The 18,749-nt window shown below is 45.4% G+C and overlaps 1 protein-coding gene across 1 annotated transcript in view; it reads right to left on the reverse strand.

The window, feature by feature from the left end:
- The window catches only part of LOC110525279 (adhesion G protein-coupled receptor V1), a 255,023-nt gene that overhangs the window by 1,414 nt on the left and 234,860 nt on the right, over nt 1–18,749 (reverse strand). Inside the window, exons 87-89 of the mRNA XM_036979421.2 lie at nt 13,942–14,063; nt 5,023–5,208; nt 2,426–2,600 (exon numbers count right to left, since the gene is read on the reverse strand). Of these exons, the coding sequence (XP_036835316.2) occupies nt 2,426–2,600; nt 5,023–5,208; nt 13,942–14,063 (483 nt within the window). The remainder of the gene's footprint in view (nt 1–2,425; nt 2,601–5,022; nt 5,209–13,941; nt 14,064–18,749) is intronic.

Genomic DNA, 18,749 nt, shown 5'->3' on the forward strand with positions numbered 1-18,749 from the left:
CTCCAATTCCGCTACCGCCAGGGAGACTTTTAATTTAGCATCACCACGGCAATGGACAAGTGTTTTTCTGGGTGTGGATACTGGTGTGTATTCTCGGCCCACTCCCAGGGGCCTGGTTAGCATTGAGGTGCCAGATTAACCCGTTTAGCATGGGGCCCTTCAGGGGCTTGGCTGGCCACCACGAGGAAGGGTCAAATCCTTTTCCATGATATGGACACGGCTACCAGGCTTGACTGGTATAAAAGTTAAATGTCACGTCTCTTTCCATGGGGTGTGTTTCTATGAACAGAGATCTTAATTGGTGAGAGAGAGAAGGAAGGTTAATAAAACTAACAGGTGTCCTCTCTAAGAATCCAACCGCAGTGAACGTAGTAGCTATGTGTGGCGAAGAGACGTCCCATCTAAACTGTATGAGGATGTCACGCTCCATGTCATGACTCTTTCACAGAGCACTGACGGCTTGGTCACTACGAAAGAGCCATGACATCACCATTCTATGGTTCCGTCCCCAATGGAAGCCTGTTCCCTTTATAGTGCACTACTTTGGACCAGGGGCTATATATATATATTTCATACAGAAAAAGTACTGAGCACCACTTGGCATGTGTTCAGTTGGGTCCACCACTTGTTATTCAGGCAGCATGAAGCGATTACTCTGTGACTTGAGAATGGGAGGGGTGATATATCAGTCTGCTGTTAGCCCCTTATCTCATTAAACGTTGATGACTGAGGAAAAACGGTTCCTACGGGTGCAGGATTAAAGCTCTGCAAAGGAGTGATTGAGCAGGGCCAGCAGTAATGGCTACACACATGCAAACAATACAGGCATGCTAGCACACACACACACACACACACACACACACACAACCGTGTACATGAGCCCACATAGAAAAAAGTCACACAAAGGTTAAAAGCCATATGTGAGTCACCCATATTCCAGATAGAGAATGTATGCTCAAGTACAAATTGGACCTTTAGTCTACGAGGGAATAAGATTTGTATGTTATTCCAAGTTTTCCCATGTCACCCCGCTTCTCTGCACACTCCACTGGCCTCCAGTCTAAGCTCGCATCCACTACAAGACCATGGTACTTGCCTATGGAGCAGCAAGAGTAACTGCCCCTCCCTACCTTCAAGCTTTGCTCAAACCCTACACCCCCAACCCGGGCCCTCCATTCTGCCATCTCTAGTCTCTTGGCCCTCCTACCCCTATAGAAGGGCAGCTCCAGCTCATCCAAGGCTAAGCGCTTCTCTGTTCTGGCACCCCAATGGTAGAACCAGCTTCCCTCTGAAGCCAGGACAGCAGAGTCCCTACCCATCGTCTGAAAACATCTGAAACCCTACATCTTCAAAGAGTATCTTAAATAATCCCACAGCACCCCCCTCTCTCACACCCCCTCCTCACACCGACCCCTCCCTCACACCCCCTCCTCACACCGACCCCTCCCTCACACCCCCTCCTCACACCGACCCCTCTCTCACACCCCCTCCTCACACCGACCCCTCCCTCACACCCCCTCCTTACACCGACCCCTCTCTCACACCCCGTCCTCACACCGACCCCTCCCTCACACCCCGTCCTCACACCGACCCCTCCCTCACACCCCCTCCTCACACTGACCCCTCTCTCACACCCCCTCCTCACACCGACCCCTCCCTCACACCCCCTCCTCACACCGACCCCTCCCTCACACCCCCTCCTCACACCGACCCCTCCCTCACACCCCCTCCTCACACCGACCCCTCCAAAAAGGCCTTTCCTGAACTAACACTTGACTTATTTTCCCCCTTACTAGCTCTGACCCAGCTACTTTATTGAGGAAACTTATACTTGCTATGACTGTGATATGTGGTTATCCGACTCCCACCTAGCAAACTTCAGATGAATGTACTGACTGTAAGTTGCTCTGGATAAGAGCGTGGGGTCAATGACTAAAATGTAAAATGTAAAAAATGATGTATGCTGTTGAGTCATTGTAACTTTAGCCTACGAGGGTATAAGATGTGATTTGTATTTATAGTGAGTCATTGCATTTTTCACTTCTCCCATGACACCATTATGGTGTTGAGGAGTAGGACAAGGAGCTTTTCCTGAGAATGACCTGACCAGGAATAACTCTTTGGCTTCAGGAATAACTTATTGGCTTCATATTGATGGCTGATGAGGAATACGTGTGCAGGATTTGCAATAGGCTCCGTCCCAAATGGCACAGTATTCCCTACAAAGTGCCCTATGGGCCTTCGTCAAAAGTAGTGCACTATATAGGGGGTTGGGATTGATGTGGTAAGGGTTCAGTTTGTGTTTTGCCCACTACCTGTTTATCTGTGTAAACGTCCAAATGCCAAATATAAAAAACCTTGAGAAAAGTAGTGCTTTACATAGGGAATAGGGTGCCATGTGGGACTCAGCGATGATGATTCTTACCAGTCTTTAAGGCAAATATGAGGTCATCAAAGTCCTGGGACTCATCGTCGGCCACTAGGTTGGTGTTGATGAAACCTCCGTCGGTGGCGTAGGCTCCGCCCTGAGGGCTCTGCTTAAACACACTGCTGGGCTGGCTGTCCAAACGCAGAGACGCACGCTCCCAGTCCGCGGACACCTGCCACACACACACACACGCACGCAAGCACACACAGCCGCAGAAATGCGCAGACACACGCGTTTACAGGCTCAATATGGTATTATCAAAGACAGCCACTCCAACAAATTCCAACAAGTTGAAATAACAGACCCTAAAGTATGTCAGGGTTCCATTTCTACAATGCCTTTTATGAGCTAACATTTAGAGTGTCTGGATGGCCAAGTGGTTATCCTCAAGGCGTTTCATAGACAACACTAACCAGAGATGAGCGTGTAAATGGGTCACCTAAATCTCCATGATTAATGCAATGACACACAACAGGCCCATTCTGGCACCAAGTCCGCTCTGGGTAGCAGAGAATGGGCCTGTGAGCCGTGTAATCACGTCTGAGACATGGAGGGTCACACAGAGTCTGTTGCCCAAGCTCCCCAAAGGGTTAATGCAGGATAAGGGGTCACGTGGGCCTCATACAAAAGCAGGCTCTGAGCCTGCTGCTGATGAATATGAGACAGAGACAGACACAGAGAGAGAAAGACAGAGAGAGACACAGAGAAAGAGAGAGACACAGAGAGAGAAAGACACAGAGACAGAGAGAGACAGACAAAGAGAGAGACAGAGACACACACACAGAGAGAGAGAGAGAGAACTCACGGAATGTCTACAAGAGTAGTGAAGGAAAGAGAGTTCAGCACCCTCCCAGACAGTTAGACAGGCAGACAACTAGCTAGACAGACAGACAGGCAGTTTGACACAGGCAGACAGACAGGCATACAGTTAGACACAGGCAGACAGACAGGTATACAGTTATACACAGGTAGACAGACAGGTATACAGTTAGACACAAACAGGCAGACAGGCATACAGTTAGACACAGGCAGACAGGCAGTTAGACACAGGCAGACAGACAGGTATACAGTTAGACACAGGCAGACAGGCAGTTAGACACAGGCAGACAGACAGGTATACAGTTAGACACAGGCAGACAGACAGGTATACAGTTAGACACAGGCAGACAGACAGATATACAGTTAGACACAGGCAGACAGGCAGTTAGACACAGGCAGACAGACAGGTATACAGTTAGACACAGACAGGCAGTTAGACACAGGCAGACAGACATGTATACAGTTAGACACAGGCAGACAGACAGGTATACAGTTAGACACAGGCAGACATGCAGAAAGACAGTTAGACACAGGCAGACAGGCATACAGTTAGACACAAACAGGCAGACAGGCATACAGTTAGACACAGGCAGACAGACAGGCATACAGTTAGACACAGGCAGACATGCAGAAAGACAGTTAGACACAGGCAGACATGCAGAAAGACAGTTAGACACAGGCAGACAGTTAGACACAGGCAGACATGCAGAAAGACAGTTAGACACAGGCAGAAAGACAGTTAGACACAGGCAGACAGTTAGACACAGGCAGACAGTTAGACACAGGCAGACATGCAGAAAGACAGTTAGACACAGGCAGACAGGCATAGAGTTAGACACAAACAGGCAGACAGGCATACAGTTAGACACAGGCAGACATGCAGAAAGACAGTTAGACACAGGCAGACAGACACAGGCAGACATGCAGAAAGACAGTTAGACACAGGCAGACAGGCATACAGTTAGACACAGGCAGACATGCAGAAAGACAGTTAGACACAGGCAGGCCAGGTTTAATAGCTTATCTCAATGTTTCTTCATCTGGTCCTGGGGAACCTAAAGGGCTGCACATTTCAGTTTTAACCCTAGCACTACATAGCTGATTGAAATGAACAACATATCATCAACAGCCAGACCGACAGCTGGTGTACTAGCCTATCTGAACTATCTGAACAGGCCTGTAATGACAGACAGCACTGCGTAATTGTCTATAATGGGTACAGAGTGTCTAGATCTTGGTGAATTAGGCACCACCAGGCACCAGTGGATTTGTCATATCCGCTCTGAAGGGGGTTGACGAGATGCCTCCCATGTACCAATCCCCTCCGCCTCTCTCGCCCCTCTCTTTCCTTTCCACCTCTCAATTTTCTCTCTTTTGTCTCCAGCTCCCTCCGCTCTGCTGCTGGGATGGACCCCAAGGTTCCAAATCACAACATTTGTGTTCTCATGAAAAAAACAGGATTAGTGGATTCCTACTTTGGAAAAAAAGGGACTGAGTGTTCCCAGGAGAAATTACATAAAATCTGCCCCCCCCCCCCCCTCTGTCTCCCCAACACTGGGCAGGGGACAAAGGGGTATGGGAGGTAAGGGTAAAGCAGACTCAGAGCTTTGGTAACAGTGGTCAGCCAGCCAGTCAGCTAGTCAGTCAGCTAGTCAGTCAGTCAGTCAGCTTGTAGGGCTTGAACAGGGCTTCTCACTCTTTCTTATCCATTTTTCTCCATAGTTTGGGGCAGTGAGGGAGGGAACAATGGCAGAGAGACACTGCATGTGTGTTACCTCCTCCATGGTTCTGATGAGGTTCTGGGTGGACTTGTTGATCTCCCCCCCTATGGTGGCGGCACCCCCTCCCTGGTAGGCGGAGTCTGGACTGCCCTGGCCGTTCATCTCCACCGTGTAGCTGGCCTTGGCTGGCCAACATAGCTGGTTGTGCATCAGGAAGTACACAGCAAACACGTACAGGCCCTGGGGAGAGGGCACAGGGCAAAGGTCAGGGGTTATGTGTGTGTGTGTGTGTGACTAGAGGAGGTTAGGTCACAGCCCTACACCACCTTGGGAGAGAGGACATAAGAGGTACAGAGAGGCTCAGCACTAACCAGCCAGCTTCACGTGTGGTGCTGTTGTCTCTACCTTTTGCCCTTCATGCTGTTGTCTGTGCCTAACAATGTTTGTATCATGTTTTGCTGCTGCCATGTTGTGTTGTTACCGTGTTGTTGCTGTGTTGTGTTGCTACCATGTTGTGCTGCTATCATGTTGTTGTCATGTTGTGTAACTACCACGCTGTTTTGTCTTGTGTTGCTGCCATGCTGTGTTGTTGTATTAGGTCTCTCTTTACATAGTGTTTCTGTGTCTCTCTTGACGTGATGTGTGTTTTGTCCTACATTTGTATGTTTAATCCCAGGCCCACGTCCCCACAGGAGGCCTTTTGCCTCTTGGGAGGCCTTTTGCCTCTTGGGAGGCAGTCATTGTAAATAAGAATTTGTTCTTAATTGACTTGCCTAATTAAATAAAGGTTCAATAAAACATTTAAAAGCTAGCTAGGGAGATAATGATTTCAGTAGCATTTAACAAGACAGATAGAAATCAATTTATAGGATAATAGAAGACAGAAAGAATATAAATGATTAAATGAGCGTGAACGACCACATTACTAAACTCAATCAGGGACATTCTAAACATTCTACAGCCTCATCTCTAAAATGTATTACATACTTGTATCACCCTCATCAATCTATACACAATACCCCATAATGACAAAGAGAAAACAGGTTTTTAGAAAATGTTGCATATGTATTAAAAATAAAAAACAGAAATACCTTATTTACATAAGTATTCAGACCCTTTGCTATGAGACTCGAAATTGAGCTCAGGTGCATCCTGTTTCCATTGGTCATCCTTCAGATGTTTCTACAACTTTATTGGAGTTCACCTGTGGTAAATTCAATTGATCAGAGACAGGATTGTGTCGAGGCACAGATCTGAGGAAGGGTACCAAAGCAATTCTGCAGCATTGAAGGTCCCCAAGAACACCGTGGCCTGCATCATTCTTAAATGGAAGAGGTTTGGAACCACTAAGACTCTTCCTCTTCCCAAACTGAGCAATCTGGGGAGAAGGGCCCTGGTCGCGGAGGTGTCCAAGAAACTGATGCTCACTCTGAAAGAGCTCCAGAGTTCCTCTGTGGAGATGGGAGAACCTTCCAGAAGGCCAACCATCTCTGCAGCACTCCACCAATCAGGCATTTATGGTAGAGTGGCCAGATGGAAACCACACCTCAGTAAAAGGCACATGACAGTCCGCTTTGAGTTTGCCAAAAGGCACCTAAAGGACTCTCAGACCATGAGAAACAAGATTGAACTCTTCGGCCTGAATGCCAATGTAACGACTGTCTTCGGGTGAAAGAGAAGAGGACCAAGATGCAGCGTGATGATAATCCATATTTAATGGGAATACTTAAACACCAAACAAAACAACTAACAGGACCGCCCACGAAACAGTCCCATCCAGTAACGTGAACACTGGAACAGGAACAATCACCCACAAAATACCCACAGAATATGGCTGCCTAAATATGGTTCCCAATCAGAGACAACGATAGACAGCTGCCTCTAATTGAGAACCAATCTAGGCAACCATAACCCCATAAACATACAAAACCCCTAGACAGTACAAAAACACATACATCACCCATGTCACACCCTGACCTAACCAAAACAATAAAGAAAACAAAGAATACTAAGGTCAGGGTGTGACAGCCAAGCATCATGTCTGGAGGAAACCTGGCACCATCCCTACGGTGAAAGATGAACGGAGCAAAGTACAGAGAGATCCTTGATAAAAACCTGCTCCAGAGTAGTCAGGACCTCAGACTGTGGTGAAGGTTCACCTTTGAACAGGATAACGTGATCGAACCTGATCGATAACGTGAACCTGATCGAACATCTCTGGAGAGACCTGAAAATAGCTGTGCAGCGAAGCTCCCCATCCAACCTGACAGAGCTTGAGAGGATCTGCTTAGAGGAATGGGAGAAACTCCCTAAATACAGGTGTACCAAGCTTGTAGCGTCATACCCTAGAAGACTCGAGGCTGTAACCAAAGGTGCTTCAACAAAGTACTGAGCAAAGGGTCTGAATACTTATGTAAATGTTATATTTAAGTTTTGTATTTTTATAAATTTGTTAAAATTTAAAAAAATCTGTTTTTGCTTTGTCATTATGGGGTATTGTGTGTACATTGATGAGGGGGAAAAAAACAATTTAATCAATCTTAGAATAAGACTGTAACGTAACAAAATGTGGAAAGAGTCTTGGGGTCTGAATATTTTTTTGAATGCACTGTACCTAGAACACACTGAAACATTTGTTTGTTTACTTGACCCATTACATCCAGGCTTACATCTCTGCAATGCAAGAAAATAACCATCCTGGACATCAAGTTACCAGCTTCTAGTTCCCTAGATCTGATAGGGCCCAAAGTCTTCTCAGGAATATTCTATCCATTCCCTGATGTTTGCCCTTCCTGTCAAAATGTCCTCTGATGTAGCCTAGAAGCTTCAGAGCAGTGCTAACTAACCACTAACCAGGATGTAGGAATTATAGCCAGTGCACTGGAGCCAGCTGGCTAACGGCTGCTCAGTGGACTACTGCATGTAGTGATGCTGCTGTGGTTTAGAGATGGTAGAAAACAGCCATAGCATTAACAATGTCTATAGAGTTGAAATGGATGCAGAGAAAATACCTTCTTTGCATGTTTGCACACACATACACACACACACACAGCGGTTGTGAGCAGAAACAAACAGCCTTTTACAGTCAAAGAAACAGTCACTCCAACAACAATAACAACATGGAAAATGATCCTCATGGAAAATGTACCGCATGAGGGAGATAACACAAAACATCCTGAATGAGAGTGAAACTGCCAAGTGTGCAATAGCATAGAGGCACATAAGCAACTGTGGTAAAAAAAAATACTACAGGACAGAAGCAAGTGTGATAATCAGATACTATACCAACTCAATAGATAGCTAGGATAACCTACGTAATTGAAATGATTCCTTAGGGTTTCTGAGGCTTATGGCAGCCACAACAGTAAACCGTGATCTGAAGATTTGCTATCCTGCCATACACATATAAACCTCACTCCACGCAACATAGAATGAACGTGATTATATCATAAATCCTAATGAAATTATCATTTCAATGATGCTAATTTTAAAAACCTAATTCAAGCTAATGCAGCACTGTACTTTACATTTCCTGTCTGTTGATTCCACTCTATTAATGTCCATTAGTGTTGGTGATGACGTAACCTTAATGACTGTGCCATGACACAAATATCAGTGCTCTGATCTCAATGTTCCTCATCTCCCCACAAAACAAATTGTTTTTCCTCTGTAAAAGCAGACTCTCAAAGCAGAACAATTGTCCTTTAATTGTGTTCCTGCTGACAGCAACAGCTTCACAACAGGTTCAAAACAGCCCGACGCTGGCATCGCTAGGAGAGAGAACAGTAGCAGTAGCAATAGGAGTAGAGGTAGGAGTAGGAGAAGAAGTAGGAGTAGGAGTAGCAGCAGTAGGAATAGTAGGAGTAGCAGTAGCAGTAGGAGTAGGAGTAGCAGTAGGAGTAGTAGCAGTAGGAATGGGAGTAGCAGTAGCAGTAGGAATAGCAGTAGGAGTAGGAATAGCAGTAGCAGGAGTAGCAGTGGAGTAGCAGTAAAAGTAGGAGTAGCAGTAGGAGTAGCAGCAGGAGTAGCAGTAGGAGTAGCAGTGGAGTAGCAGTAAAAGTAGGAGTAGCAGCAGGAGTAGCAGCAGGAGTAGCAGTAGGAGTAGGAGTAGCAGTAGCAATAGGAGTAGCAGTAGCAATAGGAGCAGCAGTAGTATCAGGAGTAGCAGTAGGAGCATCAGTTGCAATAGGAGTAGCAGCAGTAGTAGAGCAGCAGGAGTAGCAGTAGCAATAGGAGTAGCAGCAGGAGTAGCAGTAGGAGTAGCAGTAGTAGTAGCAGGAGAAGCAGTAGGAAGAGCAGTAGCAGTAGGAATAGCAGTAGCAGTAGGATTAGGAGTAGCTGCAGTAGGAGCAGGAGTAACAGTAGGAGTAGCAGGAGGAGCAGTAGAAGTAGCAGCAGTAGGAGTAGAAATAGCAGTAGCTGTAGCAGGAATAGCAGTAAGACTAGCCGTAGCATTAGCAGTAGGAGTAGCAGGAGTAGCAGTAGGAATAGGAGTAGGAGTACGAGTAGCAGTAGCAGGAGTAGGAGTAGAAGTAGGAGCAAAAGTAGCAGGAGTAGCCGCAGTAGCAGTAGGAGTAAGAGTAGCAGTAGCAGGAGTAGCAGTAGCAGGAGTAGCAGTAGGAGTAGCATTAGCAGGAGTAGGAGGAGTAGTGGCAGGAGTAGGAGTAGCAGGAGTAGCAGTAGGAGTAGCAGTAGTAGAAGGAGAAGTAGCAGTAGCAGGAGTAGTAGCAGTAGGATTAGGAGTAGCTGCAGTAGGAGTAGCAGTAGCAGTAGGAGCAGCAGTAGGAGTAGTAGCAGTAGCAGGAGTAGTAGCAGTAGCAGTAGCAGTAGCTTTAGAAGTAACAGTAGCAGTAGGAGTAGCAGTAGGAGTAGCAGGAGTAGTATCAGGAATAGCAGTGGGAGTAGCCGTAGCATTAGCAGTAGGAGTAGCAGTAGCAGGAATAGCAGTAGGATTAGCCGTAGCATTAGCAGTAGGAGTAGCAGTAGCAGGAGAAGCAATAGGAGTAAGAGTAGCAGTAGCAGGAGTAGCAGTAGGAGTAGGAGTAGGAGTAGCAGGAGTAGCAGTAGTAGAAGTAGCAGTAGGAGTAAGAGTAGCAGTAGCAGGGGTAGCAGTAGGAGTAGGAGTAGGAGTAGCAGTAGCAGGAGTAGCAGTAGGAGTAGCAGGAGGAGCAGCAGCAGTAGGGGTAGCAGTAGCAGTAGGAGCGCTCTGGAATATCTAGGTCAGATGTATTTGTTTAGAGTTCAATCGATGGTCTTGAACACAGCTTGCTTTGTAAACTCATTACATGTAGAAAAGGAAACTGTCTGTTCCAGATAAATTATTTCTGTCTTACAGAGAACACTCCCTGGAAACTAATGCTTTGTTGTGGTAGGGGTGGGGGTGGGGGGGGGGGGGGGGGGGGGGGGGCTAGTTGGCCTCTCTCTACATCTTCAGGGGATTTGTCGTGTGCTGGAGCTTATTGTAGCAGGGAAGCCGTAAATGACAGGCTGTGAAACAAAGCCATGTCTTAGACAAAGACACTCGATTGATCTCCATGAAGTCTTGATATCAACTGGAGAACATTGGAGGAAGTAGGTCATACCGTTGGTCAGGCTGGACATCTGATCAGATGACTTAATAGATGGGTGTTTGTGAATGGCTCGGGTTTCTAAGCACATCAGTTATTGTCATCGTGACATTCTTCCCGCGGCAGGTATCCTAGTGGTTAGAGCGTTGGGCCAGTAATGGAAAGGTTGCTAGATCGAATCCCCAACTGACAAGGAAAAACTCTGTTGTTCTGCCCCTGAACAAGGCTCTTAACCCACTGTTCCTAGGCCATCATTGTAAATAAGAATTTGCTCTTAACTGACTTGCCTAGTTTAAAAAAAATGTCTGAAGCAGGAAGCAACAGTGACTAGAATCAATAATAAAGTGGTCAGATGAAGCAGATGCTAAGCTACAGGACTGTTTTTCTAGCACAGATGACAGATGTACACCACATCTGTCATTGGCTTCATCAATAAGTTAATCGATGACATCGTCCCCACAGTGACTGTACGTACATACCCCAACCAGAATCCATGGATTACAGGCAGCATCCGCACTGAGCTAAAGACTAGAGCTGCTGCTTTCAAGGAACGGGACTCTAACCCGGAAGCTCAGAAGAAATCCCGCTATGACCACCGACGAACCATCAAACAGGCAAAGCGTCAATACAGGACTAAGATCGAGTAGTACTACACCGGCACTGACGCTCGTCGGATGTGGCAGGGCTTGCAAACCATTACAGACTACAAAGGGAAGTACAACTGAGAGCTGCCCAGTGACACGAGCCTACCAGACGAGCTAAACTACTTTTATGCTTGCTTCGAGGCAAATAACAATGAAACATGCATGAGAGCACCAGCTGTACCGGAAGACTGTGTGATCACGCTCTCCGCAGCCAATGTGAGTAAGACCTTTAGACAGGTCAACATTCACAAGGCCGCAGGGCCAGACGGATTACCAGGACGTGTACTGCGAGCATGCGCTGACCAACTGGCAAGTGTTTTCAATGACATTTTCAACCTCTCCCTGTCTGAGTCTGTAATACCAACATGTTTTAAGCAGACCACCATAGTGCCTGTGCGCAAGAACACTAAGGTAACCTGCCTAAATGACTGCCGACTCGTAGCACTCACGCCTGTAGCCATGAAGTGCTTTGAAAGGCTGGTCATGGCCCAGATCAACACCATCATCCCAGAAACCCTAGACCCACTCCAATTTGCATACCGCCTCAACAGATCCACAGATGATGCAATCTCTATTGCACTCCACACTGCCCTTTCCCACCTGGACAAAAGGAACACCTATGTGAGAATCCTAATCATTGACTACAGCTCAGTGTTCAACACCGTAGTGCCCTCAAAGGTCATCAGTAAGCTAAGGACCCTTAACGTGTTCAAGACAAAGGAGATGATTGTGGACTATAGGAAAAAAAGGACAGAGCACGACCCCCATTCTCATCGACGGGGCTGTAGTTTAGCAGGTTGAGGGCTTCAAGTTCCTTAGAATCCACATCACCAACAAACTAACATGGTCCAAGCACATGACAGTCGTGAAGCGGGCACGACAAAACCTATCCCCCTCAGGAGACATGGGTCCTCAGATCCTCAAAAAACAAACAGCTGCACCATCGAGAGCATTCTGACTGGTTGCATCACTGCCTAGTATGGCAACTGCTCTACAGAGGGTAGTGCGTACGGCCCAGTACATCACTGGGGCCAAGCTTCCTGCCATCCAGGACCTCTATACCAGGCGGTGTCAGAGGAAGGCCCTAAAAATTGTCAAAGACTCCAACCACATTAGTCATAGACTCCTCTCTGCTACCGTACGGCAAGCAGTACCGGAGCGCCAAGTCTGGGTCCAAGAGGCTTCTAAACAGCTTCTACCCCCAAGCCATAAGACTACTGAACATCTAGTCAAATGGCTACTCAGACTATTCACATTGCCTCCCCCCGTTTTACACTGCTGATACTCTCTGTTATTATCTATGCATAGTCACTTTAATAACTCTACCTACATGTATATACTACCTCAACTAACCGGTGCCCTCGCACATTGACTCTGTACCGGCACCCCCCTGTATATATTGTACATTTTTACTGCTGCTCTTTAATTACTTGTTACTTTTATCTCTCATTCTTATCTGTCTTTTTTTGAAACTGCACTGTTGTTTAGGGGTTTGTAAGTAAGCATTTCACTGTAAGGTCTACACCTGTTCGGCGGATGTGACTAATACAATTTGATTTGATTTTGATGCCTGCAGCTTATTGAGCCAGGGGTCATCTACATAGAGCCACGGACCTGTGTGACACACTTAATGGACAAATGACGCCTGGGAGAAAAATTGACAGCTAACAGAGACATTCACAAGGTCTAAAAGAACAATTATGCCGCTGTCTAGTCCACCGCCTACCTAATGCAACAATTGTTTGAATGTTGTAAATAAAATAAATACAAAAATAAAATTATACACTTACTTTACGTGTGTGGAATCTACCCTCAACTAGCAACATACAATGAAGTAGGCATTAATAGTTCAAACATCTTTCAGCACATTATCAGTTATGCAACCGTTATTAAGCAAGATGTTAAGTACTAGTGGCTGTAGATCATACAGCGCTGTACAGAAGTACCTGATGATTAAGTTCTCTCCATCTTACGAATGGCCCCGTCTCCTCTCTCAGTCTCACCCTCTCTGATATGCATTCCAACTCTGTACTGAGAGTACTGAGAGAGTGGTCTGGCCGCCACTCTCTGGAGATACAGTATCTACGATAGTCCTCATGCTATCTTCACTCAAATAGAGCTCAGACTGCCTGGGCCAGACATCAAAAGGTTGGCTTCAAAGGCAACTTGAACACCCTTCATCACACACACACACACACACACACACACACACACACACACACACACACACAAGCACACACACAAGCACACACACATGCACACACACATCAAGGCATGCAGGCACACGCCCGCACACATCAATAGACCAACACGCACGCGCGCACACACACACACGGGGCCCGACAGTGCAGTGGCTTAAAATGATACTTAAAATGGCCTTGATATACTTCCCCAGAGTCAGATGTACTCGTGGACACCATTTTTATGTCTCTGTGTCCAGTATAAGAAAGTTAGAGGTAGTTTTGCTAGCCAATGCTAATTGGCGTTAGCACAATGACTGGAAGTCTATGGGTATCTGCTAGCTAGACTGCACTCGCACACACTGGCAATAACAAACCTGAGGAGAGTTACTGAACCTGAGGAGAGTTACTGAACCTGAGGAGAGTTATTACGCCAATGTCTACACATCTGGCCTCTCAAGTATCTAGGAAGTTGCTGTATGTACGTGTGCTGTTGTAACATTTACAAAACTAAGAAAGATTTTCCTTAAGTTTTGACAGAAATAGAGAGTCAATAAGACACACACAATGATGATATCTTACCAGCAGGAGGTTGAAGATGACGTAGAGGATGAGCATCCACAGGTATCTGTAGCCCATGTGTAGTCCTGCCCACAGCAACACCAGGGACACCAGGGCAAACAGGTACAGCACCATGGGCACCTCTGAAACACACACAACAGCGCAGAGTCACTCTAATACACAGTTAACACACACAGACACACACCCATATAATGACATTCTTAGGTTAAATATAATGTATTCATTCTATGACGATCAGAAATTGGGAGTTTTTCCTAAAAGTTCAGAGTGTTCTAAATGATCTCTGCTCTCTGTCCAGGCCTGGCTTTGGCCCAGTATAGTGTAGTGAGCTGGGACCGGGGCAGCGGGCAGAGACCAGGCCCTTAGGGCTGGTTAAATGAAGCCACTCTTAATCTGGAGGCTTTACTGTAGGTCACAGATCCTGGCACAGGGCTGCCTGGTACAGTAAACCTGTCTCCACGCACGAACATACTCCTACAACCACGAACGCACACATGCACTGACTGGACGCTGTGCCAAGTGCTCAGCTAAGACTGGGCTGGAAGCAGTCCCTACACATGCTGGTAGGACCTAAAAGTGAGTGGTCCTGGTAACCCACATTTTATAAGGACAGAACTGACCAAACCAGATAGGGGACAGAGCCATACCAGGTAGATTATATACCAGGTAGATTATATACCAGGTAGATTATATACTAGGTAGATTATATACCAGGTAGAGAATATACCAGGTAGATTATATACCAGGTAGATGATATACCAGGTAGAGAATATACCAGGTAGATTATATACCAGGTAGATTATATACCAGGTAGAGAATATACCAGGTAGATTATATACCAGGTAGATTATATACCAGGTAGAGAATATACCAGGGTGATGCTTGACCAGGAAGATGCTATACCAGGTAGATAATATACCAGGGTGATGCTACACCATGATAATGATATACCAGGGAGATGCTATACCAGGGAGATGCTATATCAGGGTAATGATATACCAGGGAGATGCTATACCAGGGTGATGCTATACCAGGGTAATGATATACCAGGGAGATGCTATACCAGGTAGATAATATACCAGGTTGATGCTATACCATGGTAATGATATACCAGGGAGATGCTATACCAGGTTGATGCTATACCATGGTAATGACATACCAGGGAGATGATATACCAGGGTAATGATATACCAGGGAGATGCTATACCAGGGAGATGTTATACCAGGGAGATGCTATACCAGGGTAATGATATACCAGGGAGATGCTATACCAGGGAGATGCTATACCAGGGTAATGATATACCAGGGAGATGCTATACCAGGGAGATGCTATACCAGGGTAATGATATACCAGGGAGATGCTATACCAGGGTAATGATATACCAGGGAGATGCTATACCATGATAATGACATACCAGGGTGATGCTATACCAGGGAGATGCTATACCAGGGTAATGATATACCAGGGAGATGCGATACCAGGGTAATGATATACCAGGGAGATGCTATACCAGGGTAATGATATACCAGGGAGTAGCTATACCAGGGTAATGATATACCAGGGAGATGCTATACCAGGGTAATGATATACCAGGGAGATGCGATACCAGGGTAATGATATACCAGGGAGATGCTATACCAGGGAGATGCTATACCAGGGTAATGATATACCAGGGAGATGCTATACCAGGGTAATGGTATACCAGGGAGATGCGATACCAGGGTAATGATATACCAGGGAGATGCTATACCAGGGTAATGATATACCAGGGAGTAGCTATACCAGGGTAATGATATACCAGGGAGATGCTATACCAGGGTAATGATATACCAGGGAGATGCAATACCAGGGTAATGATATACCAGGGAGATGCTATACCAGGGAGATGCTATACCAGGGTAATGATATACCAGGGAGATGCTATACCAGGGTAATGATATACCAGGGAGATGCGATACCAGGGTAATGATATACCAGGGAGATGCTATACCAGGGTAATGATATACCAGGGAGTAGCTATACCAGGGTAATGATATACCAGGGAGATGCTATACCAGGGTTATGATATACCAGGTAGATAATATACCAGGGTGATGCTATACCATGGATATGCTATACCAGGGAGATGCTATACCAGGGAGATGCTATACCAGGGAGATGCTATACCAGGGTGATGCTATACCAGGGATATGCTATACCAAGGTAATGATATACCAGGGAGATGCTATACCAGGGAGATGTTATACCATGGTAATGATATACCAGGTAGATAATATACCAGGGTAATGATATACCAGGTAGATAATATACCAGGTTGATGCTATACCACGGTAATGATATACCAGGGAGATAATATACCAGGTTGATGCTATACCATGGTAATGCATTACCAGGGAGATAATATACCAGGGTGATGCAATACCAGGGTAATGATATGCCACGTAGATAATATACCAGGGTGATGCTATACCAGGGAGATAATATACCAGGTTGATGCTATACCATGGTAATGATATACCAGGGAGATGCGATACCAGGGTAATGATATACCAGGTAGATAATATACCAGGGTGATGCTATACCAGGGAGATAATATACCAGGTTGATGTTATACCATGGTAATGATATACCAGGGAGATGCGATACCAGGGTAATGATATACCAGGTAGATAATATACCAGGGTGATGCTATACCATGGAGATGCTATACCAGGGAGATGCTATACCAGGGAGATGCTATACCAGGGTAATGATATACCACGTAGATAATATACCAGGGTGATGCTATACCATGGTAATGATATACCAGGGAGATGCTATACCAGGGTAATGATATACCAGGTAGATAATATACCAGGGAGATGCTATACCAGGGTAATGATATACCACGTAGATAATATACCAGGTTGATGCTATACCAGGTTGATGCTATACCATGGTAATGATATACCAGGTAGATAATATACCAGGGTAATGATATACCAGGTAGATAATATACCAGGTTGATGCTATACCATGGTAATGATATACCAGGGAGATAATATACCAGGTTGATTCTATACCATGGTAATGATATACCAGGGAGATAATATACCAGGTTGATGCTATACCATGGTAATGCATTACTAGGGAGATAATATACCAGGGTGATGCGATACCAGGGTAATGATATACCACGTAGATAATATACCAGGGTGATGCTATACCAGGTTGATGCTATACCATGGTAATGATATACCAGGTAGATAATATACCAGGGTAATGATATACCAGGTAGATAATATACCAGGTTGATGCTATACCATGGTAATGATATACCAGGGAGATAATATACCAGGTTGATTCTATACCATGGTAATGATATACCAGGGAGATAATATACCAGGTTGATGCTATACCATGGTAATGCATTACTAGGGAGATAATATACCAGGGTGATGCGATACCAGGGTAATGATATACCACGTAGATAATATACCAGGGTGATGCTATACCAGGGAGATAATATACCAGGTTGATGCTATACCATGGTAATGATATATACCAGGGAGATGCGATACCAGGGTAATGATATACCAGGTAGATAATATACCAGGGTGATGCTATACCATGGAGATGCTATACCAGGGAGATGCTATACCAGGGAGATGCTATACCAGGGTAATGATATACCAGGGTAATGATATACCACTTAGATAATATACCAGGGAGATGCTATACCAGGGAGATGCTATACCAGGGAGATGCTATACCAGGGAGATGCTATACCAGGGTAATGATATACCAGGTAGATAATATACCAGGGTGATGCTATACCATGGAGATGCTATACCAGGGAGATGCTATACCAGGGAGATGCTATACCAGGGTAATGATATACCAGGGAGATGCTATACCAGGGTAATGATATACCAGGTAGATGCTATACCAGAGAGATGCTATACCAGGGTAATGATATACCAGGGAGATGCTATACCATGGTAATGATATACCAGATAGATAATATACCAGGTTGATTCTATACCAGGGTAATGATATACCACGTAGATAATATACCAGGTTGATGCTATACCAGGGTAATGATATACCAGGGAGATAATATACCAGGTTGATTCTATACCATGGTAATGATATACCACGTAGATAATATACCAGGGTGATGCTATACCATGGTAATGATATACCAGGGAGATGCTATACCAGGGTAATGATATACCACGTAGATAATATACCAGGGTGATACTATACCAGGGAGATAATATACCAGGGTGATGCTATACCAGGTTGATGCTATGTTAGCAGGCCTGAACCTCCACTATATTAGCAGGCCTTAACCTCCACTATATTAGCAGGCCTGATCCTCCACTATATTAGCAGGTCTGATCCTCCTCTTTGACGACAAACAAAACAAGAACTTGCATCCAAGAGAGGGCTGAGTCATTAAAAGGTGCAGTGCATCCACACAGCAAGAGATAGAGAGAAAGAGGGAGGAAGATATGGAGATAGAGAGAGGGAGGAAGAGATGGAGATAGAAAGAGAGAGGGGGGAAGAGATGGAGAAAGAGGGAGGAAGATATGGAGAGAGCGAGAGAGAGAGTGTTTTGTTTCTGTGCTCATTAATACCTAGCGTGTTAATCACAGGGAGCACAAAGAGCGACTGTAAAATGACAGGAATGTTGAGTGGGTCCAAGGCAGCAGCTACAGTGCCTTGCAAAAGTATTCACCCCCCTTGCCATTTTTTATTTGGATTTAATGTAATGGACATCCACAAAATAGCCCAAATTAGTGAAGTGAAATTAAAAAAAAAA

This window comes from Oncorhynchus mykiss, chromosome 6 (assembly GCF_057628025.1).
Source record: "Oncorhynchus mykiss isolate SJ-2025 chromosome 6, ASM5762802v1, whole genome shotgun sequence".
In the NCBI taxonomy this organism is placed as follows: Eukaryota; Metazoa; Chordata; class Actinopteri; order Salmoniformes; family Salmonidae; genus Oncorhynchus; species Oncorhynchus mykiss.